General features: G+C 35.7%; 3 protein-coding genes across 3 annotated transcripts; 1 reads left to right on the plus strand and 2 right to left on the minus strand.

Annotated features, from left to right (window-relative positions):
- Positions 1–54: 54 nt before the first annotated feature.
- Positions 55–4,263, minus strand: LOC120012768 (glutamate decarboxylase). The gene is made up of 4 exons (XM_038864250.1): positions 4,102–4,263; positions 3,781–3,985; positions 1,147–1,562; positions 55–998 (listed from the first exon to the last, which is right to left on the minus strand). Exons 1-4 carry the CDS (start codon positions 4,185–4,187, stop codon positions 215–217), a joined length of 1,491 nt encoding a protein of 496 aa, XP_038720178.1. The 5' UTR covers positions 4,188–4,263; the 3' UTR covers positions 55–214.
- Positions 4,264–11,758: 7,495 nt separating this feature from the next.
- On the minus strand, positions 11,759–16,882 carry LOC120013532 (UTP--glucose-1-phosphate uridylyltransferase-like). Its single transcript, XM_038865364.1, has 21 exons — positions 16,669–16,882; positions 16,520–16,567; positions 16,174–16,265; positions 15,990–16,080; positions 15,840–15,900; positions 15,663–15,740; positions 15,542–15,592; positions 15,371–15,444; positions 15,204–15,276; positions 15,059–15,116; positions 14,877–14,923; positions 14,713–14,778; positions 14,380–14,412; positions 13,876–13,928; positions 13,730–13,805; positions 13,596–13,652; positions 13,421–13,504; positions 13,236–13,334; positions 13,050–13,154; positions 12,294–12,365; positions 11,759–12,181 (listed from the first exon to the last, which is right to left on the minus strand). The coding sequence occupies exons 1-21, from the start codon at positions 16,731–16,733 to the stop codon at positions 12,155–12,157; spliced, it is 1,410 nt and encodes a 469-aa protein (XP_038721292.1). The 5' UTR covers positions 16,734–16,882; the 3' UTR covers positions 11,759–12,154.
- A 4,126-nt stretch (positions 16,883–21,008) lies between these two features.
- Positions 21,009–23,722, plus strand: LOC120013426 (expansin-A13). Its single transcript, XM_038865229.1, has 2 exons — positions 21,009–21,581; positions 23,178–23,722. Exons 1-2 carry the CDS (start codon positions 21,085–21,087, stop codon positions 23,485–23,487), a joined length of 807 nt encoding a protein of 268 aa, XP_038721157.1. The 5' UTR covers positions 21,009–21,084; the 3' UTR covers positions 23,488–23,722.
- Positions 23,723–23,752: the final 30 nt, after the last annotated feature.

Raw genomic sequence — 23,752 nt, forward strand, 5'->3', positions numbered from 1 at the left:
TTCGGTTGGATTATGTCAATTGGATGTAGGTTATTAGTGTCAAAGATTCAAACAGAATGAAATATATCATTCAATTATTCAAGTATGAAGCAGTACATTTCAATAGCAAAAGGTTGACACAGTCTCTCGCAGAATATTAGGAAACTAGTAGTGTTAGACAAGCCATTCACACTCAGTTTTAAACAATAAATTAAGGTTTATATGCATCGCACCTTTAACAAACACCATTCATTTTCTTCTTGTCCATGACAAACTTCTTCCAAGCAGTAGTGACCTCCCTCTGTGTCTCCAAAGCTGTTTTCTTCTCAACACCATCCTTCTTCGCTTCATCAGCAATTGCCAACTTAGCACTGATTTTGGATGGCAAGGTGTCAAGCTCGTGCAGAACCTTTTCGATGTCCAAAACGAGACGCTCAGCAAGTGTTCGCGAAAAGTCCTCTCTGATGACAACACGAAGTACCGTCACATGTTGAGCGTCAGCAGGCATGGTGTAGGCAGGAACAATCCATCCGAAACGGCGCAACAAATCAGAGATCTCGAACTCATTGTGAAGACTGTGATCTTTCAGGGAAAATGCAACCAACGGTACTCCAATGTCTTTCGAAACAATGGTGAACCTCCCTGTTTTCTCCAAGCCTTCTTTGAGCACCGTCATGTTTTCAATGCAATTCTCCATCACATTCCGATAGCCCTCGTAACCCAATCGGATTAGTTGATAGTACTGAGCAATAACTTGACTGGATCCTTTGGAGAAGTTGAGGGTGAAAGTGGGTTGGTCTGCTCCAAGATAGTTGATGTGGAAGATGAGTTCTTCAGGCAAATCTTCTTTGCTCCTCCAAATGACCCAACCAATGCCAGCATAAACAAGTCCATACTTGTGTCCACTCACATTGATACTCTTCACCAGCGGCAGTCTGAAGTCCCACTCAATCTCTGGGAATACAAATGGCGCTATGAAGCCACCACTTGCCGCATCAACATGGATTGGTGTATCCCACCTATACATACACAACAGAAAAACCAAAATCAATGCAACAGAAAAATCACCAGTTCAATCTGCATATATGCAGATAAATTTCAATATAGACTAACCATAACAAAACCAAAATAGATAAACTAATGCAGGTAAATATAGTATATGCATACCCAGTTTGCTTGTTCTTCTCCGTCAAGAGATCGTTCAGGAGCTTGACATCTTCAAATTCGCCATTGAGAGTGGAACCAAGGATGGCAGCAACACAAATGGTGTTCTCATCAACCATTTCAGCAGCTTTGGCAGGGTCCATTACATAATATCCTTCAGTGAGCTTCACTTCCTTGAGCTCCACTTCAAAGTACCTTGCGAATTTCTCCCAGCAAACCTGAACATTGGCTCCAGTGACAATGTTGGGTTTGTCATAAGGCTTACCTTCTGCTTTTCTCTTGTTCTGCCACTTCCTCTTGAAGGCCAATCCAGCCAACATGATTGCCTCTGATGACCCAACTGTTCCTACTCCAACCGCCGCCTCTGATTCCCCAAGTGGTGCATGGAAGAGGTGTGCTATGATGTTTACACATCGGTTCTGTTTACACAAACATAACAACATTTACTTTGAGACAATACTCAGCTATTTATAAGAATTGAACATGTGATCTATAGATTGCACTCCTGTAATTTTATCATTAGGCGACATATTCACATCTATAAATTATAAAGTATCTTGTTAATGTAAGAATAATTAAGTTCCCTAGAAGTTCTTGTAATTGAAGGAAACTATTAAAAGAAAGACTTGAAGCAAGTATACGTAAAGGTGAAAGAATAATTATAATAAATTTCAATGAAATGGACAGGACAGCCTGTTTAAAATTCCACTTGAACTCGGTCTATTTAATAAAAATAGACCAAGCTGAGCCAAATCGCTCTGAAAAAGCACACTCGATCCATTGACATCCATACACTTGTATGTGGGCCCGACTTGATCCATTGCCATCCCTATACAGTTGTATGTGGGCCCTAACCCTTGTACTCACAGCCAGTCACATGCGTGCAGACATCGCTGGTCCACGAAGCGTCCTACTTGACTTTTCTATTGCTTTGAAGAAAGGAAAAGGAGAAAAAACCTATCTGCAATTCGCTTGGATTTCAAATTTAACGCCATAAATCTCGGCAATAATTTAGTCTAAAAAAGGAACACAAAATACCAAACTTGGCCAAATCAAAGAATTTCTTTTATAAGAAAGGAGAAGAAATCTGTAGGTGAATGAAAGCCTTGTCTTTTCTTTTCTTTTTTAACATAGAATACACCCAGTTATTCACTGAACAATTCGTTAGTAAAAGCCCGGGTGATATGGAAATTCTACAACTCCCATAGGCCAGTTGAGTCTTGAGCCGAGAATTAGTGTGAGAGATAACGCAGGATGACATTAACACACGTAAGGTTCATGAGACTTGAACTCACGACTTATCGCTTGCACTAAGAATTACCGCGATTAAATTCACGATCCAAACTAATGACACGTTTAGGAAGGCCTTACCAAACAATCAGACATTCTCTTTTTTTCTTTTTTTTATATGTACTATTATTTAATAATGGAAAACCGCGTTAATTAAATAAATAATTTAATATACAAATTGGCAGCCTCAATGATGCGTGCAAGACCCTACAAGAATCAATGTTATCCTAATTTAGAGGAGCCGAAGTGGGGTTGGGGGTCCTAACTCCTTATGTAACATCAATTGAATTTGTCAATTTCATATCAATAATTAATAGTATTTCATATTTTCAAAATATCTAACAGAATTATCAGGATAAATTAAGAGGGGGAGAGAGAGATAAGCCCACCTACTTCTTTGGCCATTTATAGTTTTCTTTTTATATTATCTTTGTATTTTGGCCGGCCATTTATAGTGCTAGGCTGGCCTAAGAAAATTTAAGGAAGCTTTGAAAAAAAAATAGATAAGCTTTACTTTTAATTTCTTGTAGGCCCCCCACATGCATTGCTTAGCCTTATAGACAATGCATGGTTTACCAATTCAAACATTTCAATGATTTTATTCCAACCAAAGCTAGATCTCAATTTCTTAAAGCTATTATATTTTATTTTCATCTAATTTGTTCCAATGTTTGTGTTGAATAATAATTAGAATAATAAGTATATTTCATTAATATATATATATATATATCAACGGTCATTGCACGTTCCTCAATAAACCAACAAAAAACCTAATGGCCAACTTGGCATCCCACTTGCACAAATTGTGATACTTCTTGTCTCATGTGGCATTGGGCGTCTCCAATACAATCTTGCTATTTGGATCAAGAGTTTCAGTAAACATGGAAATCAATTGGATTGAAACACTTCAAGGAGATCGAGTTGGATGAGTTTAAGATTTGAGATATTTCAATTCAACTCTTTATATTACGACTCTATGATATGTCAATTTACGATTCTATAATCGTAAACTTTAAATCTTAAATTCTATGACATGACAAGGGACAATAGAATTTATTTGCAGTATCAATTAAAATTCAATTTTCTCGATTTACGATCCATACATGCTACTTATAAGGTTTACAATATTATCGATATTAGGATTAGGATTAGGATTAGGATAAGTGTTGGGGTTTAGAAATAAATTAAAAAAAAATCTCTAAAGTACAGATCACTTTCACCTAACCCACAAACAAAAATTAGTGAGGGAAATTAAAAAAATGAAAAAAAAAATCCTGAGATAGAGGAACTGGTAGGAAGGACTTAAATAAAATAATTATTTAAAAAAAAAGAAATGAAATTAATTACCTGGAGTTCAGTAGTGACAGGATACTCATCCATGTCAACATAGTTCTTGTTAATAGAAGCCATGATGAGCTTGTCACACTCCGGCTCCATCCACGTCGTCACAAACGACGCCAGGTTCAGCCTCGGATTCCCGTCCAACATCAGCTCGTCGTTGATGATCTGAAACGCCGCCTCTTTCGGGATCGAGTTCTCTCCCATCTTAAACCTGCATTCATTTTCATTCCCAGATCGAAAACATTCAGTGGAACGTCCTGGAACGCCACGACAGTACTCTTGCTAATAGAATCAATAAATACAGAAAGATGAAGATAGAGATCGAACCTTGGAAGAGAGGATCGGACATATCGGGAAGCGAAAGTGGAGTGGACTGAAACATCAGACTGTGAGGCTGTCTTGGAGAGCACCATGTTAGATAGAGAACCGGAGAGACAGAGGAGGAGAGAGAGTTGGGTGGAGAATGATGAGAGACGAAGAATTAAGTGGTCCTTATATGAAGAAAGACTACTCTTGTTTCCTAAACCAGTTAAAAGGATACGTGGGAACTCGGTCTGTCTTGTTGAAGGGGAAATCAATATCTTTGTTGGTTGTATATCCAAATTACAATAGGTGTATATTTTTCTGTTTTGTTTAGTTATCCGACGTAGATCGCTGGAGTCGAACTCGTTGGACAGTTGTCTGGAGACGTCTGATATAATATGGTGTCGTGCAGAAGTGTCTCGCGATGACCACTTTAGTGTTTGTGTTTTCTTAGTGTTTTTGTTTTTTTTTTTGTTTAATCCTCTTGATTGTAATCAATCTTTATGATGACATGTGTGTCTACGAAGCTCATTTATCTAATTTATTAGGTTACTTAATACAATCATGTCTATGATATTTTTTATTTAAAAAAAACAACTAAAGGAGGAGCTGGCATGGTATGATAGGTTTATGCCATAATTGGTTGGATAAAGCACTCACTCATCATCATTGGACATATAAAGGAAGAATTATCAAGGTTAGGTAAATTTAACTATTAATAATGTCAATGTGGAGAGCAATTCGCTAGAGGTTATCTCTGCGATTAATGGGGCTGACGGTTCTTTGCATCCATCTGGTGTTGTTCTTCACGATATCCAGGCTAGTGTTCGACTTTTCAATTGTTGTGTGTTTACACATGCTAAACGATCTGTAAATTTTGTGGCACATCACTTAACTATATTAGTTCACATATCTCTAGAAGATGATTATTTGCTTGAGGCATGCCCTCCTTCGATTCTACCCTATGTAGAAACTAATCTTCATTAATGAAATATTGTTTTTTTACTCAAAAAAAATAAATAATGCCAATGAGATGTATATACTTAATTATTTATGTGCCGATAGAACATATAATCTAATCTAATAGTCACCCAACTTAAACTAACGTATTCGAGTTTATCTTTTTTTTTTGAGGGGTATTCGAGTCTATCTTTATCTATATTTATATAGTTATATTAACAGAATTGAATTAAATATTTTAATTGTCAACTGTCACATCATATATCACCCTAATTTTGGTGGGTAATATTCAATATTTAATAAAATAATAAGATTAGTAAGGTGTTGAGTATGAAATGGTGCCAGAAATCCTCCTAGTTAGGGTCCATTAATTGGCCGACACGCTTGCACTATATATATAATATACAGTCACAATCAATCTCCATCAATAACCCGTAGGCAAATGTATAACAAAAAAATATACTTTTCATTTACCCGTATATGGATGCATATTTGAGTATTTGTATAAACTGATACATTTCATTTTTTTTTTTTAAAAAGGTAATAGACCTTCTTTTTTTTTTTTTGGAAAAGATAGCATATTTAAATTAGGTACGAGAATTTGAGGTCTGTAGACACTTGAGCCACTATAAAGTATACATCCCACAAAAAAAAAAAAAGATACAAAATCGACTGTTGCCGGACAACACCAAACTCCACCGGATATTTATATACAGTCACAATCAATCTCCATCAATAACCCGTAGGCAAATGTATCTTTTCATTTACTCGTATATGGATGCATATTTGAGTATTTGTATAAACTGATACATTTCATTTTTTTTTAAAAAGGTACGAGAATTTGAGGTTTATAGGCACTTGAGCCACCATAAAGATGATATACATCCCACAAAAAAAAAAAAAAAGATACAAAATCGATTGTTGCCGGACAACACCAAACTCCACCGGATATCTTCGAACACCAAATGACACCATATTTGTTTTGTTTTAATAATAGTGCAGATTATGGCTTTCTCCACCAGAATTCCAATTGGGAGAATGTTAGGGGGAGATGGTTAGGCTTCAAGAATGACGTATGATGGGAGATCTTTTAATAGATTTTGAGTTCCAAGCATCAAGATTAAGTATTGCTAGTCATTATTTCGGTGGATCTAGATTTAGATCTACTTGGAGGAGTGTTCAAATGGCTAGATCTACTTGTTCATGTTATTTTTTCATCTTTCTTTGTTTAATCAAGCATAGTCTGGTGAAAAGTTGATAGACCTGATTGTATTGAGTCACCCAATAAATCAGGTAATTGATGCTTATAGGTGCTCGGGTCACCATAAAGATGAAGAGCAACCAAGAGGAAAACATGAAAAACAAGAAAAAAAAACAAAAGAACACAAACACTAAAAACGATCATCGTCGGACACTCCAGGACAACACCATATTACACCAGACATCAATGGACTCCTTCGATTTACACCGAGTAACAAAGACTAAATAGAAAAACAACACACATATTACACCTTGGATCTATATCAAAGATCTTGGCTTCTCCTTCAACAATAGAGGTTGATCTCCCTCAGATCTGAAAATTTCATCACTATAAAGTAAATATAAGTATCGAAGCACACCAGAAACGTCAATGATCGAAAATCTACGACGAATGGAGTAGATCTAGAGTCGGAGAATAAAAATCCAGTAACATCCTTATTCAACATAAAACATAAAAAGAAAAACAAATCTAGATACAGAATGGCAGAGCTATCTCATGGGAGGAGGAGGAAGAGGTGGCGAGGAAGTGAAGAGTCTGATCTCTCCCCTCCCCTACTAATACATTTCATTTACTAGTTAATTAATACACACTTGATAACACCATGCAATAATTGGCTGAATAAATTGTCAAGTAAAAAGCACCACACCTTTACCAAAAAAAAACCTTTCAACTCTCTAAAAAAAACTTCTCAACTATCATCTCGTCTTCAAAACCGATTAGGGAGGAGGAGAGTCTAACTATTCTCCTTTTCCCCACCCCTTCTCCACATATTTTCCTCCTCCTCCCATAAGTTTGATCTACCATTTCTCAATCCATACTTGTTTAATTTTTTAATTAAGATTTTGTAGGATTTCTCTTCTCTAGCTATAGATCTCCTCCATCTTTGATCAATGGCATTTCTAGTGTGCTCTAGTGATATATATTCAGTTTTATAGTAATGAAATTTTTAGATATGAGAGAGATCGGTCTCTCTTCTTGAAGGAGAAGTCAAGATTCTTGTATAGATCCAAGTTGTGATCTGTGTATTGGTTTTTTTGTTCAGTCTTTGTTACCTGGCGTCGACCAATGGAGTATGAAAATCATTCGACGGTGGTCCAACGATGTCCGATGTAATACATTGTCGTTCGACGATGGTCGTCTTTGTGTTTTGTGTTTTTAGTTTTTTTCTTTTTTTAATCCTCTTGATTGTACTCCATCTTTATGATGACCCGAGTGCCTACGAGTTTCAATCACATAATTTATTAGGTATCTTAATACAATCAAGTCTTTCACTTTTTTTTAAAAAAAATGCCTGCACAATACCACAAGTTTAGGTAATTTGTTAACTATTTCCACAACGTGTACACCTCAGCAAAAGCAATATACATTCTTACAATTATTCTCCCTCAATAATTTGCAAGACAAATGTGTATATATCTATACACACAAAAAAAAAACAAACACACACGCACATTATCCTGCATTATATTCCTTATATCACTTTAGCACGTTAAAATAAATACGGATTGATATTAGATTGGATCTGATTTCTGATGGGTGGCTACTGGCTGGCCATGCTTTCCATGTTCTTCATAAAAATAAAAATTAAAATTAAAAGAAAATTGAAGGGTACGTACGTATAAGACAAGTAAAAACTCATTGATTTTATTTACAAAAACTAAAATTTTGATATAAGACAAGCTAAGGTTAGGAAAGGGGGACCATAATTTCGACGAAGATATTTCAAACAAATACCATTTCTGTCTGTTAGTCCTTGACTTGCTGCCTTTCACAACCCACACACGCTGTCTTTCTTTTCTAGTAGATGCCTTCACCCACCGATAATAGTTTTTAAAATTTAGATGCCATTGTCATTCTGTGTGATATAGGGACTGGTATAGGCTGCCCTTCAAGTTGGAGTTATTTACCAGGAATATCGATCGGTAGAAATCAATTTGTTGGGCTTGATTTGAGTGGGCTGGAATTGTTGCAACGTTGTCAGAATTCGATGAAATTTGACTGGTTGAAGCGAAATGATGTTCTGAACCGAACCAATGCCTTGACAACTGGTCCTACCCTAGTTTCACGAAATTTCATCATTTAGGACCTCTAATGAGCCGTTTTCTAGGGGTATTTTCATAATTTTACATTTTTATTTTAAATCATATTAGAGTTGTAGACAGTTTTAATGGTTATCATCTATCATTTTATCAAATATATCAAAACTCTAGAGAGTTTTCCCTTAAATTTCTGATGGATTCCAATGTTGTTCATTTTCAATTGATTTGATCATTCGTTGTTTTGCCTGCATCTTTGTGTTCTTACTAGAACATTTACATATTTATGTCACCATGATAATTTCGCAAATATATATATATATATATATATATCTATGTGTGTGTGTTATCTATGTAGAGAGAGACGTGGGTTCAAAGTGAACAACAGATATATGATGGAACATAAAAAAACATAATACAACACTTCGGAAAGCATGTATACTTACACACTAGTTAATGAAATGTTAGAAAAAATATACGAAAAAGTAAATTAAGAACGAGCACCATAAATTTTACGAGAAAACCCAAATGTGAAAAAACCTCCTCAAGTTTATAGAGCGATCAACCTTCGAAACAATCCAGTGTAACGAATAAAGATTACAAAAAATTTACTCAACCTCACTTAACATCTTTGTACATCCTAGATTCAGTGTATGCATCGACACAGTAGGAGACCACCTAAGCTGCAATTCCTTTGTAGTCCGCCAAAGAATTGTACTGTGTTGACTTGATTGGAATCCACCAACATGAACCAGCTTTCCACTATGAGCTCTTCACAGCTACAGTCCCCACCAACAACTCCCACAAATTTTTCCCAAGTCATCTCTCTCTTGATTCTAATTCAAGTAATCACTCATCACTCTCTTGATTCTAATTCAAATAATCACTCAAGCATAAGAGAGAAGGAATAAACACTCGAAGCAACTATGAATATCTGGGAGAGTTGATTGCTAATTGCTTGAGTTATGTTGAAGAGAGTCTTTGTCTTAAGCGATAAGATCTTGTAAGCTACAAGTTTTATCAATAAATCAGATTTGATTAATCTCTTAGAAGTTTCACCATTTGTTCAATTACTTAAATGATAAGAGTTATATCGAATAGAAAAACACCATTATCATGAGAAGACTGAACCAAGTATGTATATATATATATATACATCATGGTATGCCCATAAAACTCACATGCCTCTAACAGTTTCTATCCATCTGATAGTTTAGACAACACATAAGTGATAATATTAACCTAATCAAATTCAGCCTAACTGGTTCTCATTCTTGTATTTCTATCCGTGGTCAAGGGTTCAATCCTTGTGGGTAGCATTTGTGTGAATTATGTGGGTTGCGCATGTGTGTGAGTTGGAGGGATACATGTGTGGTGCATGTATGTGCTTCTATTGTTAGATATAAATTTCGGACAGAATATGGCTGGGCCAAACTGACCAAACTGAAGTAGCTTACTTCATATTTACTTTAGTGTAGACAAGATGAAAATATAGTAACCCTGCACTTGTCATACATACATTATACATACAATAGGATTTAAGAAACCTACATTTAAAGGACTTATCCTTAATTTTCCCTACATTATACGTACATGACATACATTAGGATTTAAGAAACCTACAATCACTGGGTGACTATTTGAGAAGACTAATTAATAGAAGGAGACTAGTTCAAAGACTTAGGAATCAGTTAATGTCAAAAAATTCCTAGTATTCTTTAATAGGAATGGCTGGGCCAGGTAGGTTAGCATATCTCTTCGTGATATCAACCACTTCACTTCATGCTTTATAATTTCTTTCTTGCATGTCAGATCGATGCATTATTCCGGAGATAAGAAAGACTATAATTTGCCTGGAAAAACCACATTATAAGTTGCATAATTTTTGTGGGCCAGCAGGGACCATGGAATCCATATCTTTAAGACATAAAAATGTCAATTTAAGTGATGAATGTAAATGGGGCCCCAACCTGCAATATATAAATATAAGCATTAGGCAGCTAACCTATTACACCTCTTAGGCTGGGCCTTAAAATGGAAGGCGTGGTTGCTAGCATAGCATGGATTCGTAGGTTAATCTTATATAAATGATTTAACACTGCACGTATTCCAGTTGCCATCGACATAAGTAGTACTGTATACTGTGGGGGAAATTTTCCACGATCAAGAATTTATGATAGAGGACCACCGACAATCTTTCAGAATCCATAAGAGACATTGAAAGTTCCCTGATTAGAGAGGTTTCAATTCGGTCAAGAAAGTTTCGACGGTCAAGTCAGCCATTTGATTTCTCTCAAGTGAAAATAAATATATAGTGTTTATAGTCCAAAAAGAATGCATTTACCTGATGTTCAAGCCTCCTCTTATAGTGAAGGATGGTTCGTAACGTCCAAGATAGAAATATTGAGAATTGATTGGATTCATGGTATTTTAGATGTATATCATGGTAAATCCAATGGATTTGACTTTTTGCATGGAAAATTCGTTGTTTAAAGTCTGTTGTCGTAAATGGTGGATGTCTCAAAAAGATTATGAGATAACTGATGGAGCATGAGCTTTTTTAAAGGACATGAGAAACTAGTGATGTCAAGTCGCGTCTGGTGTCAGCAGGTTAGGGTTATGGTCAAAGTTGAAGAGATGATGTGGCTTATATTTGAGGGTATGGGAGTATGGTGTTACAGGAGTAGTGCTCGATGTTGCCAACATGGGGGTATGTTGTCAATGACATTCATGTACTATTGGGCTGTATTTGTATGTTTTAGGGCCTTGGATTTTGTGGACCGCGTCTGAAAATATTACAAATAGATAATGAATAAAGGATAAAACAAGACAATGGTGATTTTGATGATACTTGCTTATTGGTTGGTGTTCAACGTTGGCTACGATGGATGATGATTTTTTATCCTAACATATATATACCTTATTCATTAGCGTCGTCTATCCTGTTAAACTTGCGTCATAACAATTATCCATTAAATAATAACAATAACAGAAAAGTTATTGGTCGACAGACCCCGCTAAACTGGTTTAGGGCCTCAATAATTTTTCAAGAAACAATGAAGAATGTATTTTGATCATTTATATGAATTCAACTATATATTATTTTTTCTCCCAAACAAAAATAAAATTGTTCTTAACCGTTAAATATAAACACAAACATTCTTCTATGTCATCAAGAGCAGAGCCTATCCATCCGTTCTTTTATCATTCATGTTATAATAACCAGGCCACTAACAAGTAACGATGGAAATTGTTATTGAAGCTTAATTATTAGTGTGTTTTTATGCACCCAACAAATTATCAAATGTTTTAACTGCTGAAAGTTATTCAATCTCTCTCATATACACAGCAATAGAACATCCATTACTCAAAAGTCATCCACTATCGAATCTGCTCATTCCATAATTGCAGGGGTTTTATATTGTTTTGCAATCATAATGCACCAGCTTTTCCCTTTATTTGATTGTAATCGATAGCGACTGAGTGCTGCAAACAAAATCATCCCAAATGGTAGATTTTGACAATAAGAAAGTAGTCTGAAAGTGTACAATAACTCTAAATATATAATGACGGATATATTTTTTTTCCTTTTCTTCCCTTTTATAGTCGAGTAATAACATGCCTTTGGTTTTCCATAAATCCTCATGTCAGCCTACTCTCTCCACGCATCAACCACGCAAGCTACAACCATTTTGTATAAAGTCTGCAAACTGACTCTTATTCTTATATCAATATACTAAGCATTGAACAACCAGCGCAAAACGAACAGGACACATCAATGTGCAAGACAGTAGAACCCTCCAAGATAGCAAGCACTTTCTTACAGGTCCTCAGGACCATTGATGTCCTGAATTAAAGAAAGAAAACATAAGAAAGGAAAAACTTGTGTCCTTTGAAGAAAAAAAATATATTTAATGATAAATAGAGATGTATATATAAATAAATTCATAGGGTTTTACCTTGTTCTCAAGAACAGCTCCATCGGGTATTTCAAGTTTCACACCAGGTTTTGCAGAGATACTCACTTTTCCCTTCAATGGAAAAAAACCAATGACAATCAGTCGGTTAAGCTTAAAACAGAGAAAAAAAAAGAAACATTTGCACATGGTAAGAGTTTCTACTGCAATAAAATGATGCATTATAGTTGGGAAAAAGAGAACTCCACCACTGCCTACTAATATTTTATGCTGCAGATCACATGATCAGATTAGCCATCACATCATTAGGTTTAATAAATGCTACACATCCAACACAGACTCCTTGCAGCTCTCTATCATCTCTGTCAAGTGTCAACAGATCCCATTAACCATTAGCTATCCTGGTTATTAACGACACATACTCGACCTTCAAACAGCCATAGTTTAAGGGCAAAAATTGGCCTTAAGTTAAAGTTGCTTCACCGTAATATAGTGGTTATGTGGATTCAATTCACAAATAGACCCTCCACAATGGAGGGGTAAGATCACATACACCTGCCCTTCCACGAATCTTCCTCCTTCGCAGGAATCTTGAGCTCAAAAGTTGTTTAACCTTTTCCTTTTCAATAGGGTGACATCTATCATTAATCTCTAAAATCTAAATACGTTTCACAACTTTAAACCCTAGATATCATTAATCGTCTGAAAAAACCCAGTACAAATTCTTGGTATGCAGATTGATCAAACTTATTTTACTCAAAGCCTGGATTGTGTCATTCAGAGAAGTAAATATATTACCTTGAGCACAATACCAGCACCAAACCATACATCACCAGTCACCTTCAGGCCATTAAGCTCAATGATGCTAGGGATTGACTTAAAACGACTCAAAAAGTTCCCAACCTGTGAAGCAAATATTATATCAGTACCATTATAAAGAATCAAATCATCTAAAAGACCACTATCACAGATATAAATCTTCACCTTCTTGAATTCAGGACCCAATTCAATAGAAGGATTTGCAGGATTTGTTCTAGCTTCATTTCGGAGAACAAAACCATCAACTAAGGTGTAAAGATCAGACTGCAAAACCAGTAAATCAACTTATAAACAAGAATTATATCACTCAAGCACATTTTAGTACCATCGCTCTCAGAAAAGAAGGTAACCTGAACAAGGAGCAAATCTGAAGTTGCCTTCACTGGAAGGAATCGAGATCGAGGAACATTGGTTCCAATAGCATGATCAAAAAACTGTATAACAGTATATGGACATAAAATCAAACCAATTCCAAAGTTTCACCTGTCAAATATATCTTTGAAATGATTTATGCATAAAACATACCCTAATTGCCGCACCAGCAGCAGTTTCTAGCTGCAGAACTTTGATTCCATCCACCTCCTGAAACATGATTTAGTTAACACATAACCTTCATCTCAGCACCATAACATAATCAATGGAAAATAAAAGAAACACACCTTTGGGTTTGGAATTATCTCCATCTTCAATGCATCAGCTTCCACAAGCCTTTTAATTTCCTTCAAGTTCACCCACCTTTTGCAGTATGTACCGTTAGTATTAACAAAGTAAAAAAGCATTCCAACTTTGATAGTAAGTGACTTACAAGTTGTTTGTGTTGAAAATCTTGAACTTTTCTATTGACTTGAATTCGTTAACCTGTTGTACACAGTATCAGGTCAGCCATAATTTTTCCAAAGAGACTTCCCCTAAGTTAAATGTGTGACAAGTCTAAAAGGGGCACACTTGTTATGTTAATCAACAGTAACTATTAAAGAACCTTACATCACCACAAAGAACATGAATGGCCCCTGTACTACCATACAACCATAAACAAACCTAGCACCAGAGAAGACGATGTACAAGTACATTGCCTCACATCAACAAGTGCTAAATCAGATATTGTCTTTGTAACTAGAAACAGCCAGGTCTCAGGCAGCAAACGGGTCAAATAACTTCATACTATCTATGATGCCTTTTAACATGATGGCAAAGAGAAATGACAACCCAATAGTGCCACTTTCCTCAAAGAATAGTGTATATTCAAACTAGAAGCATTAATAGCTTACACTTCCAAGAACGGAACATCTAATTTAAAATAAATACTTACATGCTCATCAGGGACCTGTGCAATTTCCAGGAGCTGTGTCGCACAAACCAAGAGAAAATATTAGTGAATGCAAAAATTAGAATAATTAGAAATAAAACTATAAATTGAGTTCCAAAAAATAGATAACTTGAAATAAAATTTTCACTTCATTTTGTAAAGGTATTATGTCATAGTGAAAAATCAAAAAGCAAAATCACTGATTAGTCAAATAACTGTATTTAATCTTCAAAAGGATGGAATCTCTAAGTTGCTCTCTAAAAATATTTACCAATTGTGTAACACTTCCAAGAAATCAAAATTCAAATAATCACCATCAGCAAATGAAAACTATACCTGAACTTTCCCTTCATAGGAGATGAGAGTACCACCCTTCACATCAGCCAAGGTTTTGGGTGTCACCTACATTAAAAAAAAGAAGAAGAAAAAAGGAGGTTCAATGAAAGTTTTGAGCCATAGACAAGATTAGCTTACCATAATAATAATAATCTTTTGTGTACCTCCATACAATATCCATTCTTGTTTTGGATTAGATGATGTAAGATTTCTACATCAAATCATTAAGGACAACAAAGGCTGAAAATTATTCAAAGTTCATGCAGCATGTTCATTAGAATATGGAAAGTACAAACAGACCATGGAACAAGAAAACATAATTCAACGAACATAAAAAAGAGGATACTCAAGTCAACAACAGCACCCAAGTTATCTGAGTTCGCAACAAAAACATACTCCTTGCCCTGGAAAAGGAAGACAACATGGGGAGAAAGAAAAAGTTATTAGTACACATCCAAATGCAATTCAATAATGAACAAAATGCAATCCACCTGTGATATTAAGGCATCAAGCTTTCCACTGTTTTTCAAGGCTGGGAAGACATCACCGTGGCCAGGAGGATACCTTCAGATCCATACAGTACTTGTCACCATATGGAGATTCAAGACAGATAAAATCATCAAAAAAGGGGGCAACATTCATATTAACTAAATCATACCATCCGTCCTTGCCAGTGTTCCCCTTAGATGGCAATGGCAAAAAACCATCAACAACCAGACGAGGGTACTGGCTCTGTGTAAATCCAAGGAGCAGTGAAAAACATAAATTGGTAAATTTGTACATGGATATTAAAGCAGCAGTTGAAAATTTGAGATTGCAATTCACAAACCTGATTAAAAGTGTGAATCTCAATGTTGGAGTTGGTATACTTCTCTATAATCTGCAAGTGGATAAAAGCTTGTCAGTCACTAATAAGATGTTGTCAAAAAAATAAATTAAAGGTTTTGTACCTTCTGTGTGTCATCATGAGTGTTGAATGAGTTCATTAGGAGCAAGGGAACATTGCATCCATATTTGGAGTTTAGTTTCTGCACATAGTTCAATGTCAAGGGCATGCCTACCGGCTATGAAGGCATTTACAAAAACTAAATTGAAATTAACGAAAAAAAATTGGCAACAACAATAACCTCAATCTGGATAACAATAAGATCAAGGAACGTCAGTCCATTGCGAACTTCAATGACAGACCTGGATTACAGAGACGTGCATCACGACCAAATTGATTTAAATCGCCTGAAAACTAATCTACAATCATGAGAGAGAGAAGAAATGCATACTTGGGACCAGTACAGCCCATCGTTGTGCCCAAACCTCCATTGAGCTTCAACACCACTAGTTTGTCCAAAAGCTTCTTGGTCTCAGCTGGATCTGCATACACCGATGGATTATGATGTTTTAAAGGAAATTGTGATATTCTTGTTAAAAAAATATTTAAAAAAACCGAGTAACTCAAACAATTACCATCAGGAGTAGGGGCTAAGCTGTCGTAAGGAACCACCACCTTATCAGTAGGAGTCTGGATCTTACTCCATTCCACATGTTGTGCTTCTCCACTTCAATCACAATATTCCACATTAAATTTATAAATAAAAAAAAAATACGACCTCTGTTTCGTTAGAAATAGTCGAGAAATGAAGCATCCGAATCTCGGATCCTTCACAATTACCACAAACTCGTACAAAAGGAGTCAAAAACACAAATCCAAACCAATCAACAAAGCTTCCACGCATGGAATTGAATTGTAAAAACCTAAATGCCTCATTCACAATAAGAGAGAGAGAATAAGAGGACGAAACCGAAGATTCACCTGAGATAACGAGCTACGAGGTTGATGAATCCATTCTTCTCATTCTCACTGCAACGCGGAAACGGATTTTAGATCCGAGATCCAAAACACGATGATCCAAACAACAGAGGAACAGAAACAGAGACAAAAAACATGGAGAAATGACGAACCTGATCTGATTAAGGCCAGCTACAGCTGATTTGAGCTGAGTAAGCTTCTCGGCATCGGTCGCCATTGCCGGTTCACTTCAAATCGATTGAGAGATTCTACACAACAGAGAGAAATGAAACCGAGAGTGAAGGGACGGGAAATATACGTGAATAGTAGTAGTATATAACAGGTGTGGTCGTGGTGCTGAACTGCCGGATGCGTTTTATTATGGGCGCTCGATTTTCTCTTTTTTTTTTTCTTTTTTCCCGTAAAGATTTTTGGGAGGAAACGGTCAGTGGCCGAGATAGAAAAGGAAGGAATATAGAGGTGTGGATATGACTGAAACTAAAATCAGTAAAAGAAAAAGAAGGAAAAAAGTGGCTTCACTCGTAAGCTAAGGTGAGACCACTTGTTAAAGTTATAGCTTTAGTTTTTATCAAAAACTTGGTGCGAAAACCGTCTGTGGTAAATCTCATATAAATCAACTAATATATATTGAGGAATTTGAGAAAGATCAATAAGCGAGACCAATAATGAATGGAAAGAGTGCATACCAAAGAAAATTCAAAGAAATATAAAATAGCATATAATACGGATCACAAAGAAAATATCACCCCAAAAAATAAGTTCTATAAATCCTCATCTAAATGAGCAATAGTTTGTTCAATCTTCACCATTACTATGGCAGACACAATAATTCTATAAACCTTCGTCTACATAAGCCTCCTGGTAATGTCATCTTCAATCATCATTGACTAGTCCAAAAGAACCATATCAAGCATTATCAATTCCCCCGACTTCATCTTTATCGATTCAGTCCCTCAACTTACTTTGCAACCCCCTTCGCCGATGACATCTCTTCCGGTACCATTGAATCTAATTGCTTCATCTCTGATCGGCAACATGCACCCATCAATCCTCTGCTTGAATACAGAACAAAAGGCAAAAGAGGAACCTCAATCGCATAGATCTCAAGCGTGGTGTCACAAAGCTAATTCGAAACGACGATAATGAGAAACCATATATAACTTTTCTGAGTCCCTTAATATTAATTACTAACAATAACTTTTCAATAAACTCACAATAATAGTCTGTATAAAATTAATTCTCATATATTTTTAAATCAAATTCCACTAACACCTCTTAGTGGGAATGTAAGTCGTTAAGTGTGAATGGCAGCTAAGATAAATTTAATATGATTTAATTTTATTTAAAACAATAATAAATAAACGTTATTTGTGTATGTATGTAAAACTTGATTTTTATTTAATCTAATCTTTACCATAAATTCAAGTGGCAATCATAGAGCTAATCTAGGAGCTGATGTGACAGCACTAAAATCATTTGCTTATTCAATAATCATATTATGTGTATGATGATATGATATGATAAATCTAATCTTTACCATAAATCCAAGTGGCAATCATAGAGCTAATTTAGGAGCTGGCGTGGTAGCACCAAAATCATTTACTTATTTAGTAATCATATTATGTATATGATTCACGCCTTCATTCACGCCAACAATATTATCCATTTTGATGTTGGGTTATCGAAAGTACATCTAACCCATAAGGCTTTGTTCTTTGTTAGCTCGGGCTACTAAGGGCCAAAGTCACAAATTCACAGGGTTAAAACCTAACTCACTTGGATTAGAAAAAAGTCTTTGTGCATGTTAAGGATGGGCTTTGGCTATATTAATCCATCGATATGGGACTTTAACTCATAACAACAACATATACCCAGTGTGGGTTTGGATCATAATATAATAGTGGTGGATGTAGAAATTAGTGGTGGTTTAATCATAAACGCTTGTCGATTACTGTGCATTTTTTATATGGACAATGCTAGAGACCCTCAAAATTTGACCCCCAAAAGTTCCTCAAATCTATGTGGCATTAAAATAGCTATGGATTAAAAACACACATGTAAGACTCACTTCACATCCAACACTCCACATTAAATGGGGGTATTTTGGGTCACTTTTTGGAGGTCTCAAGCATTATCCTTTTAATATATCTACAATTTTGTTTTTAAGATGTCTAATTGTTAACTTTAATTATTCCATTCACTTTAATTATTCCATTCACCATGGAAAATTAAAGTTATCATTTAAAGGCTCTGTGCAAGCCATTGCATGTTATGAGGCCCAATGGGAACTTTTTATGCCATCGAATTGGGCCACTCCCATTGGTTAGGCTCAGGAGACATCTTACAAGAACATGGCATTCTAAAAGCAACTGAAAGTAATGGACTTGCAATTAGAAGTGACGAAAATCAACAATCAACTCTTAAACGAGTCAATGATACACGTTGGAGCTCACATCTTAAAATCAGGTGCAAATTAAGTTGCTGGTAGGGGAGGGTTTGCTTTAGGTGCAAGTTATGCTGCTAATGACACAAATGCTGCAGGAAGAAGCGTAGGATGAAGGACCAAACATACTTTCGACCATTCAAGGTGCGACATCCAGCTTTAGGTATACTTTCATGCTAAATGCGACACAGAAATCTGTCAACAATGCAAACAAGAATGTCTAAGGTTATGGGAGATGAACTAGGAATGCTTATCTACCTTTATTTTGTGGTTTTTAATATGTTTTGTTATTTAATGTGTGAGATGATTTACAGGTTTTCAACTGCCTATTTTGGACAAGATTTGTTATCTAGAAACTGTTAATTATGCTTGTTTTAGGCACTGGTGTAGTACAACTACCAATGATTATTTTGGTACATGCTTCTGTTTGGTCTTTGGATGATATTATAATGTCTATTACAGGTATTTTATTAACATTTTGACACTTCTATTTTTTTTATTATTAAAAACATGAATTTTCATGTGGGCAACTGTCAGTCCACACAAATAAATAAACCGTTGGCCTTGACGGTCAATGCGTCACATAGACATTTAAACTGATTGAGATGTGAAAATTCTGACCAAATGACCATGTTGAAAACAAATAAAAATTTTAGATTGTCAACATAAAACATTTGAACTTGCAATGATGAAATTGAACATGCCCCAACATGATACTATTGTCATTGCTCGTCGTGATCGGTTTCTTTCCCTTCTGGGACAATATTGTCATTCCCCAAGACTAGGGGTGTGCATCGGTCGGTCGGTTCGGTTATTGACATATTTTTAACCTAACCAAATTTTTTCGGTTAATTTCATCCATTTAACCGAACCAATATTTTTTAGAGGGTTAACCATCGGTTCGGTTAACCTAAAATTTCGGTTTGGATTTCGGTCGGTTCGGTTAATTCCAAATATTTTGGGTCAAAGTCATGTTACTAATTTAGCATATAATATGATTTATAATGTTAGAGTTTAGGATTTATAATTTTAGGGTTTAAATTTATAACTATATTATAGTTAATAGGGTTTAGGGTTTACATTCATAAGGTTTTATAGGGTTTAGGGTTCCCATGTAAAAACAAACAAAATGTTTAAGGTTTTATAGTGTTAGAGTTTAGGGTTTATATTATTAGAGTGTAATTTTATAGGTTTAGTGTTTTATCGGTTAGGGTTTAAGTTTATAACATGACTATAGTTATATAGTTAATAAGGTTTAGGGTTTACATTCACAAGGTTTTATATGGTTTAGGGTTCCCATTTTAAAAAAATAAACGGTTTAATGTTTTATAGTGTTAGAGTTTGGGGTTTATATTATTAGAGTATAGTTTTATAGGTTTAGTGTTTTATTAGTTAGGGTTTAAGTTTATAATATGACTATAGTTATATAGTTAATAGGGTTTAGGGTTTACATTCATAAGGTTTTATAGGGTTTAGGGTTCCCATTCAAAAAAAAAAAGGTTTAAGGTTTTATATTGTTGGGACCTTTAACCTTAGAATTTAGGGTTTAATGGTTTTTATAGTATTTGTTTTGTCATATTATTAATTTCATTATCATATTTAATCTTGATAAATATAAATATATAATATATTGAAGGTGTTACATTACATGGTAAGTTACTAAGTTGGTACTTGGTAACATGAATTAATACTTATTAATTGATGTATATTATATTTATTTTGAATTTTTTATATAAGTATTAATAGATTTTTTTAGAAGAATATAAGTGTTAAATTATTAATATGTGGAAAATTAATAACATAATTATATATATTATATATTTATATAATATGTTATATTTTCGGTTCGGTTAATTTGATTAATTTTTTATGTTAACCGAACCATTAACTAAAAACCGAAATACTCATAAACCTTTAACCGAACCGTTCGATTGGTTAACATTAACCGGTAAATTTGATTAATGGTCGGTCGATTCGGTTCAGTTAATCGGTTAAAACCGAATTATGCACAGCCCTACCCAAGACCAACTTGTACAAAATAAAAAGCAGAGGGAAACAGAGAACAGTCTTGTAGTAAAAACTAAAAAGTGAACACCGGCTCGAAAACATTCGCTCTCTCCCGAAAATGCCACCACCTCCAAATCCCTTTCAGACTCTTATACCTCTTCTATTCACACTAGTAACCACGGCCACTTCACACACCTCCTCCACTTCTTCTCCGTCTCCGTCACAGGCACAGGGGGCATCGGAATGGCGATCGGCGAGAGCTACATATTACGCGGCGTCGGACCCTCGGGACACTGTTGGGGGAGCCTGCGGGTACGGGGACCTAGTTAAGGCCGGGTACGGGCAGGCCACGGTGGGGCTGAGCGAGTCTCTGTACGAGCGCGGCCAGATCTGCGGTGCCTGCTTCGAGCTTCGGTGCGTGGAGGATCTCCGGTGGTGCATCCCTGGAACATCCATAATCGTCACTGTTACTAACTTCTGTGCACCTAATTACGGTTTCCCCGCTGATGGTGGTGGCAAATGTAATCCTCCAAACAAGCATTTTGTGCTCCCTATCGAGGCATTCGAGAAGATCGCCATCTGGAAGGCTGGGAATATGCCAATCCAGTATCGCAGGTAATCTCTCAAGACATTCCTATCATTCTCACCGTTTTGGTTTCAGGTTCTTCTAAATCTACACTGTTTTCGTTTTGGATTCGTTTCGTGCTAACATGCGCGTGGCGTACAGGGGACACTGCACACTACCTCCTCGATATCAGTGTGTCTTTTTGAACTTTGAATCTTTTGAAGCGTGTTTTTCTAAATGATTTCTAGCTGTCTTTACTCTTTGCTGGTGATGGTATTATTTACAATATTGACCCTGTAAAGTCTTAACCGGTCATAGTTCAGTTAACCAATTCATGAAAAGAAACTAGTCCTAGATGATGAAGGGTTAGAAAAGCCTGGAAATTTAATTAAACAGAATATCGTGGATCCAACTTGGAAGGCATTGTATGATACTATGCAAGAAGAAGAAGAAGAAGAAGAAGAAGCAAAGGGAGGTTATGGACGAGAGAGGAAAGAGAGGGTTCTTGTGCTATCTTGTGTTGCTTAAGCTCTGTTTGAACCAGAATGAAAGAACAAGGAGCCTTTGAAAAGGATAGTTAGCAGTTCTTTTGGTCGAAGGTCAATATTTCCAGCTATAACGGTATTTTCCCATTCCAATGCACTTTAAGTTCCTTCCCTGGTGCTCCTCATATAGAGGAAATAACCATGAATAGATTGAAGATATATATGTAAAATATCGACTTATCTATAAGTAAGGTATGGACTCACAAAACACCAGCCAATTCAATGTGGGATTTGATTGGTATTCTAGTTTTTTTCGGGAGATGAAAACACAAGGAGAAACTAGGGAACTTGTAGGAGAATAAATTCCTTCCAAAACCAGTCTTAATCTATAGAATCGTTATCTGTTCAATTACATGTATCAAATATATGGATAATTTATCCTACGTCTATGAACTCTTCCTTCAAGAAACCTCGAGACTTTATTCTTTCAATAGTACTTCAACACAACCTAGGAACTAAGCGTTGCATGTAGGATGCATCTTCCATCTAACTGGCCCAATCAAGCTCTGGTTTAAAGCCTAAGAGAAGCCAAAATATGGTGGTAACAAACTTATTTGTTTTTTAAGTGACCTTTCAGGACACCCACTTCTTTCCTATGCGTAAAGACATTAGGATTTGTAACATGCTCTTTTTATGATGCTTCTTGTTACCTCATTGCGAGGATTCTGAATCAGACTGATAGGGGTTCGATCTGTTAGAGAAAATGCCTTTCAAGGATTTTACAATACATTAATATTGAATAGCACTAGCAATATGTTTGCATATTAAATCCATAGGAATATAGGAGGATGTTAAAATTTTAGAATTTGCCATAGTATATCACGGAATTCCTTCCCTCTGTTTTCATTTTTGTTTGATTTTTATCAGGTATCTCCAAGCTTTAATGGAGTCATAACGTTATTAAGTTAACATTGCAAATTTTGTGGCTCATATTATTAAAGGAAAGCGAAAGGTGTGGGAGTACCGGAGTAGGCACACAATTAAAGATTGAAGAAACGTGAACCGATATTTCAGGAAGAATACAAGTTGTGTTGGCTTATATATATAATTTTCATTTTCAAATTATATTATTTTCACTATCTGTTAATCTGGTTTTGACAGGATCAAATGCAGAAAGGGTGGAGGAATTCGATATACTATCTCTGGATCAGAAATTTTCATTTCCGTGCTCATTACTAATGTTGCTGGTGCGGGAGATATTACTGGTGTGAAGATTAAAGGTTCAAAAACAGGTTGGCTTGCAATGGGTAGAAATTGGGGCCAGAACTGGCATATCAATGCTGACCTAAAGAATCAACCCCTTTCATTTGAGGTCACTAGTAGTGATGGGCTCACAGTTGCATCTTACAGTGTTGCTCCTAAAAACTGGGAGTTTGGACAAACCTTTGAAGGTAAGCAATTTGAGTCCTGAAAGAGTGGCCCTAAATGGGTAAACCATAGAGATGGAATTTTCCTTTTGTTTCCTTGCGCGGGTGAAAGGTGTAGGGATTGGCGTGTTTTCTATTTGGAGGAAAATTACACTAGAATGCAATGATTTGATTAGTACATAAGGATTATGGCAGAAATATATACTAAGAGGAGCTGCAATTATGTATCTGAACAAAAATTTCCCGAGTTAATTAAAATCTGCATCGGATTCTTCTTTATTCTCTTCCTTTATTTCACTTTTTGAGCCT

Source organism: Tripterygium wilfordii, chromosome 13 (genome assembly GCF_013401445.1).
Source record: "Tripterygium wilfordii isolate XIE 37 chromosome 13, ASM1340144v1, whole genome shotgun sequence".
NCBI classification, from domain to species: Eukaryota; Viridiplantae; Streptophyta; class Magnoliopsida; order Celastrales; family Celastraceae; genus Tripterygium; species Tripterygium wilfordii.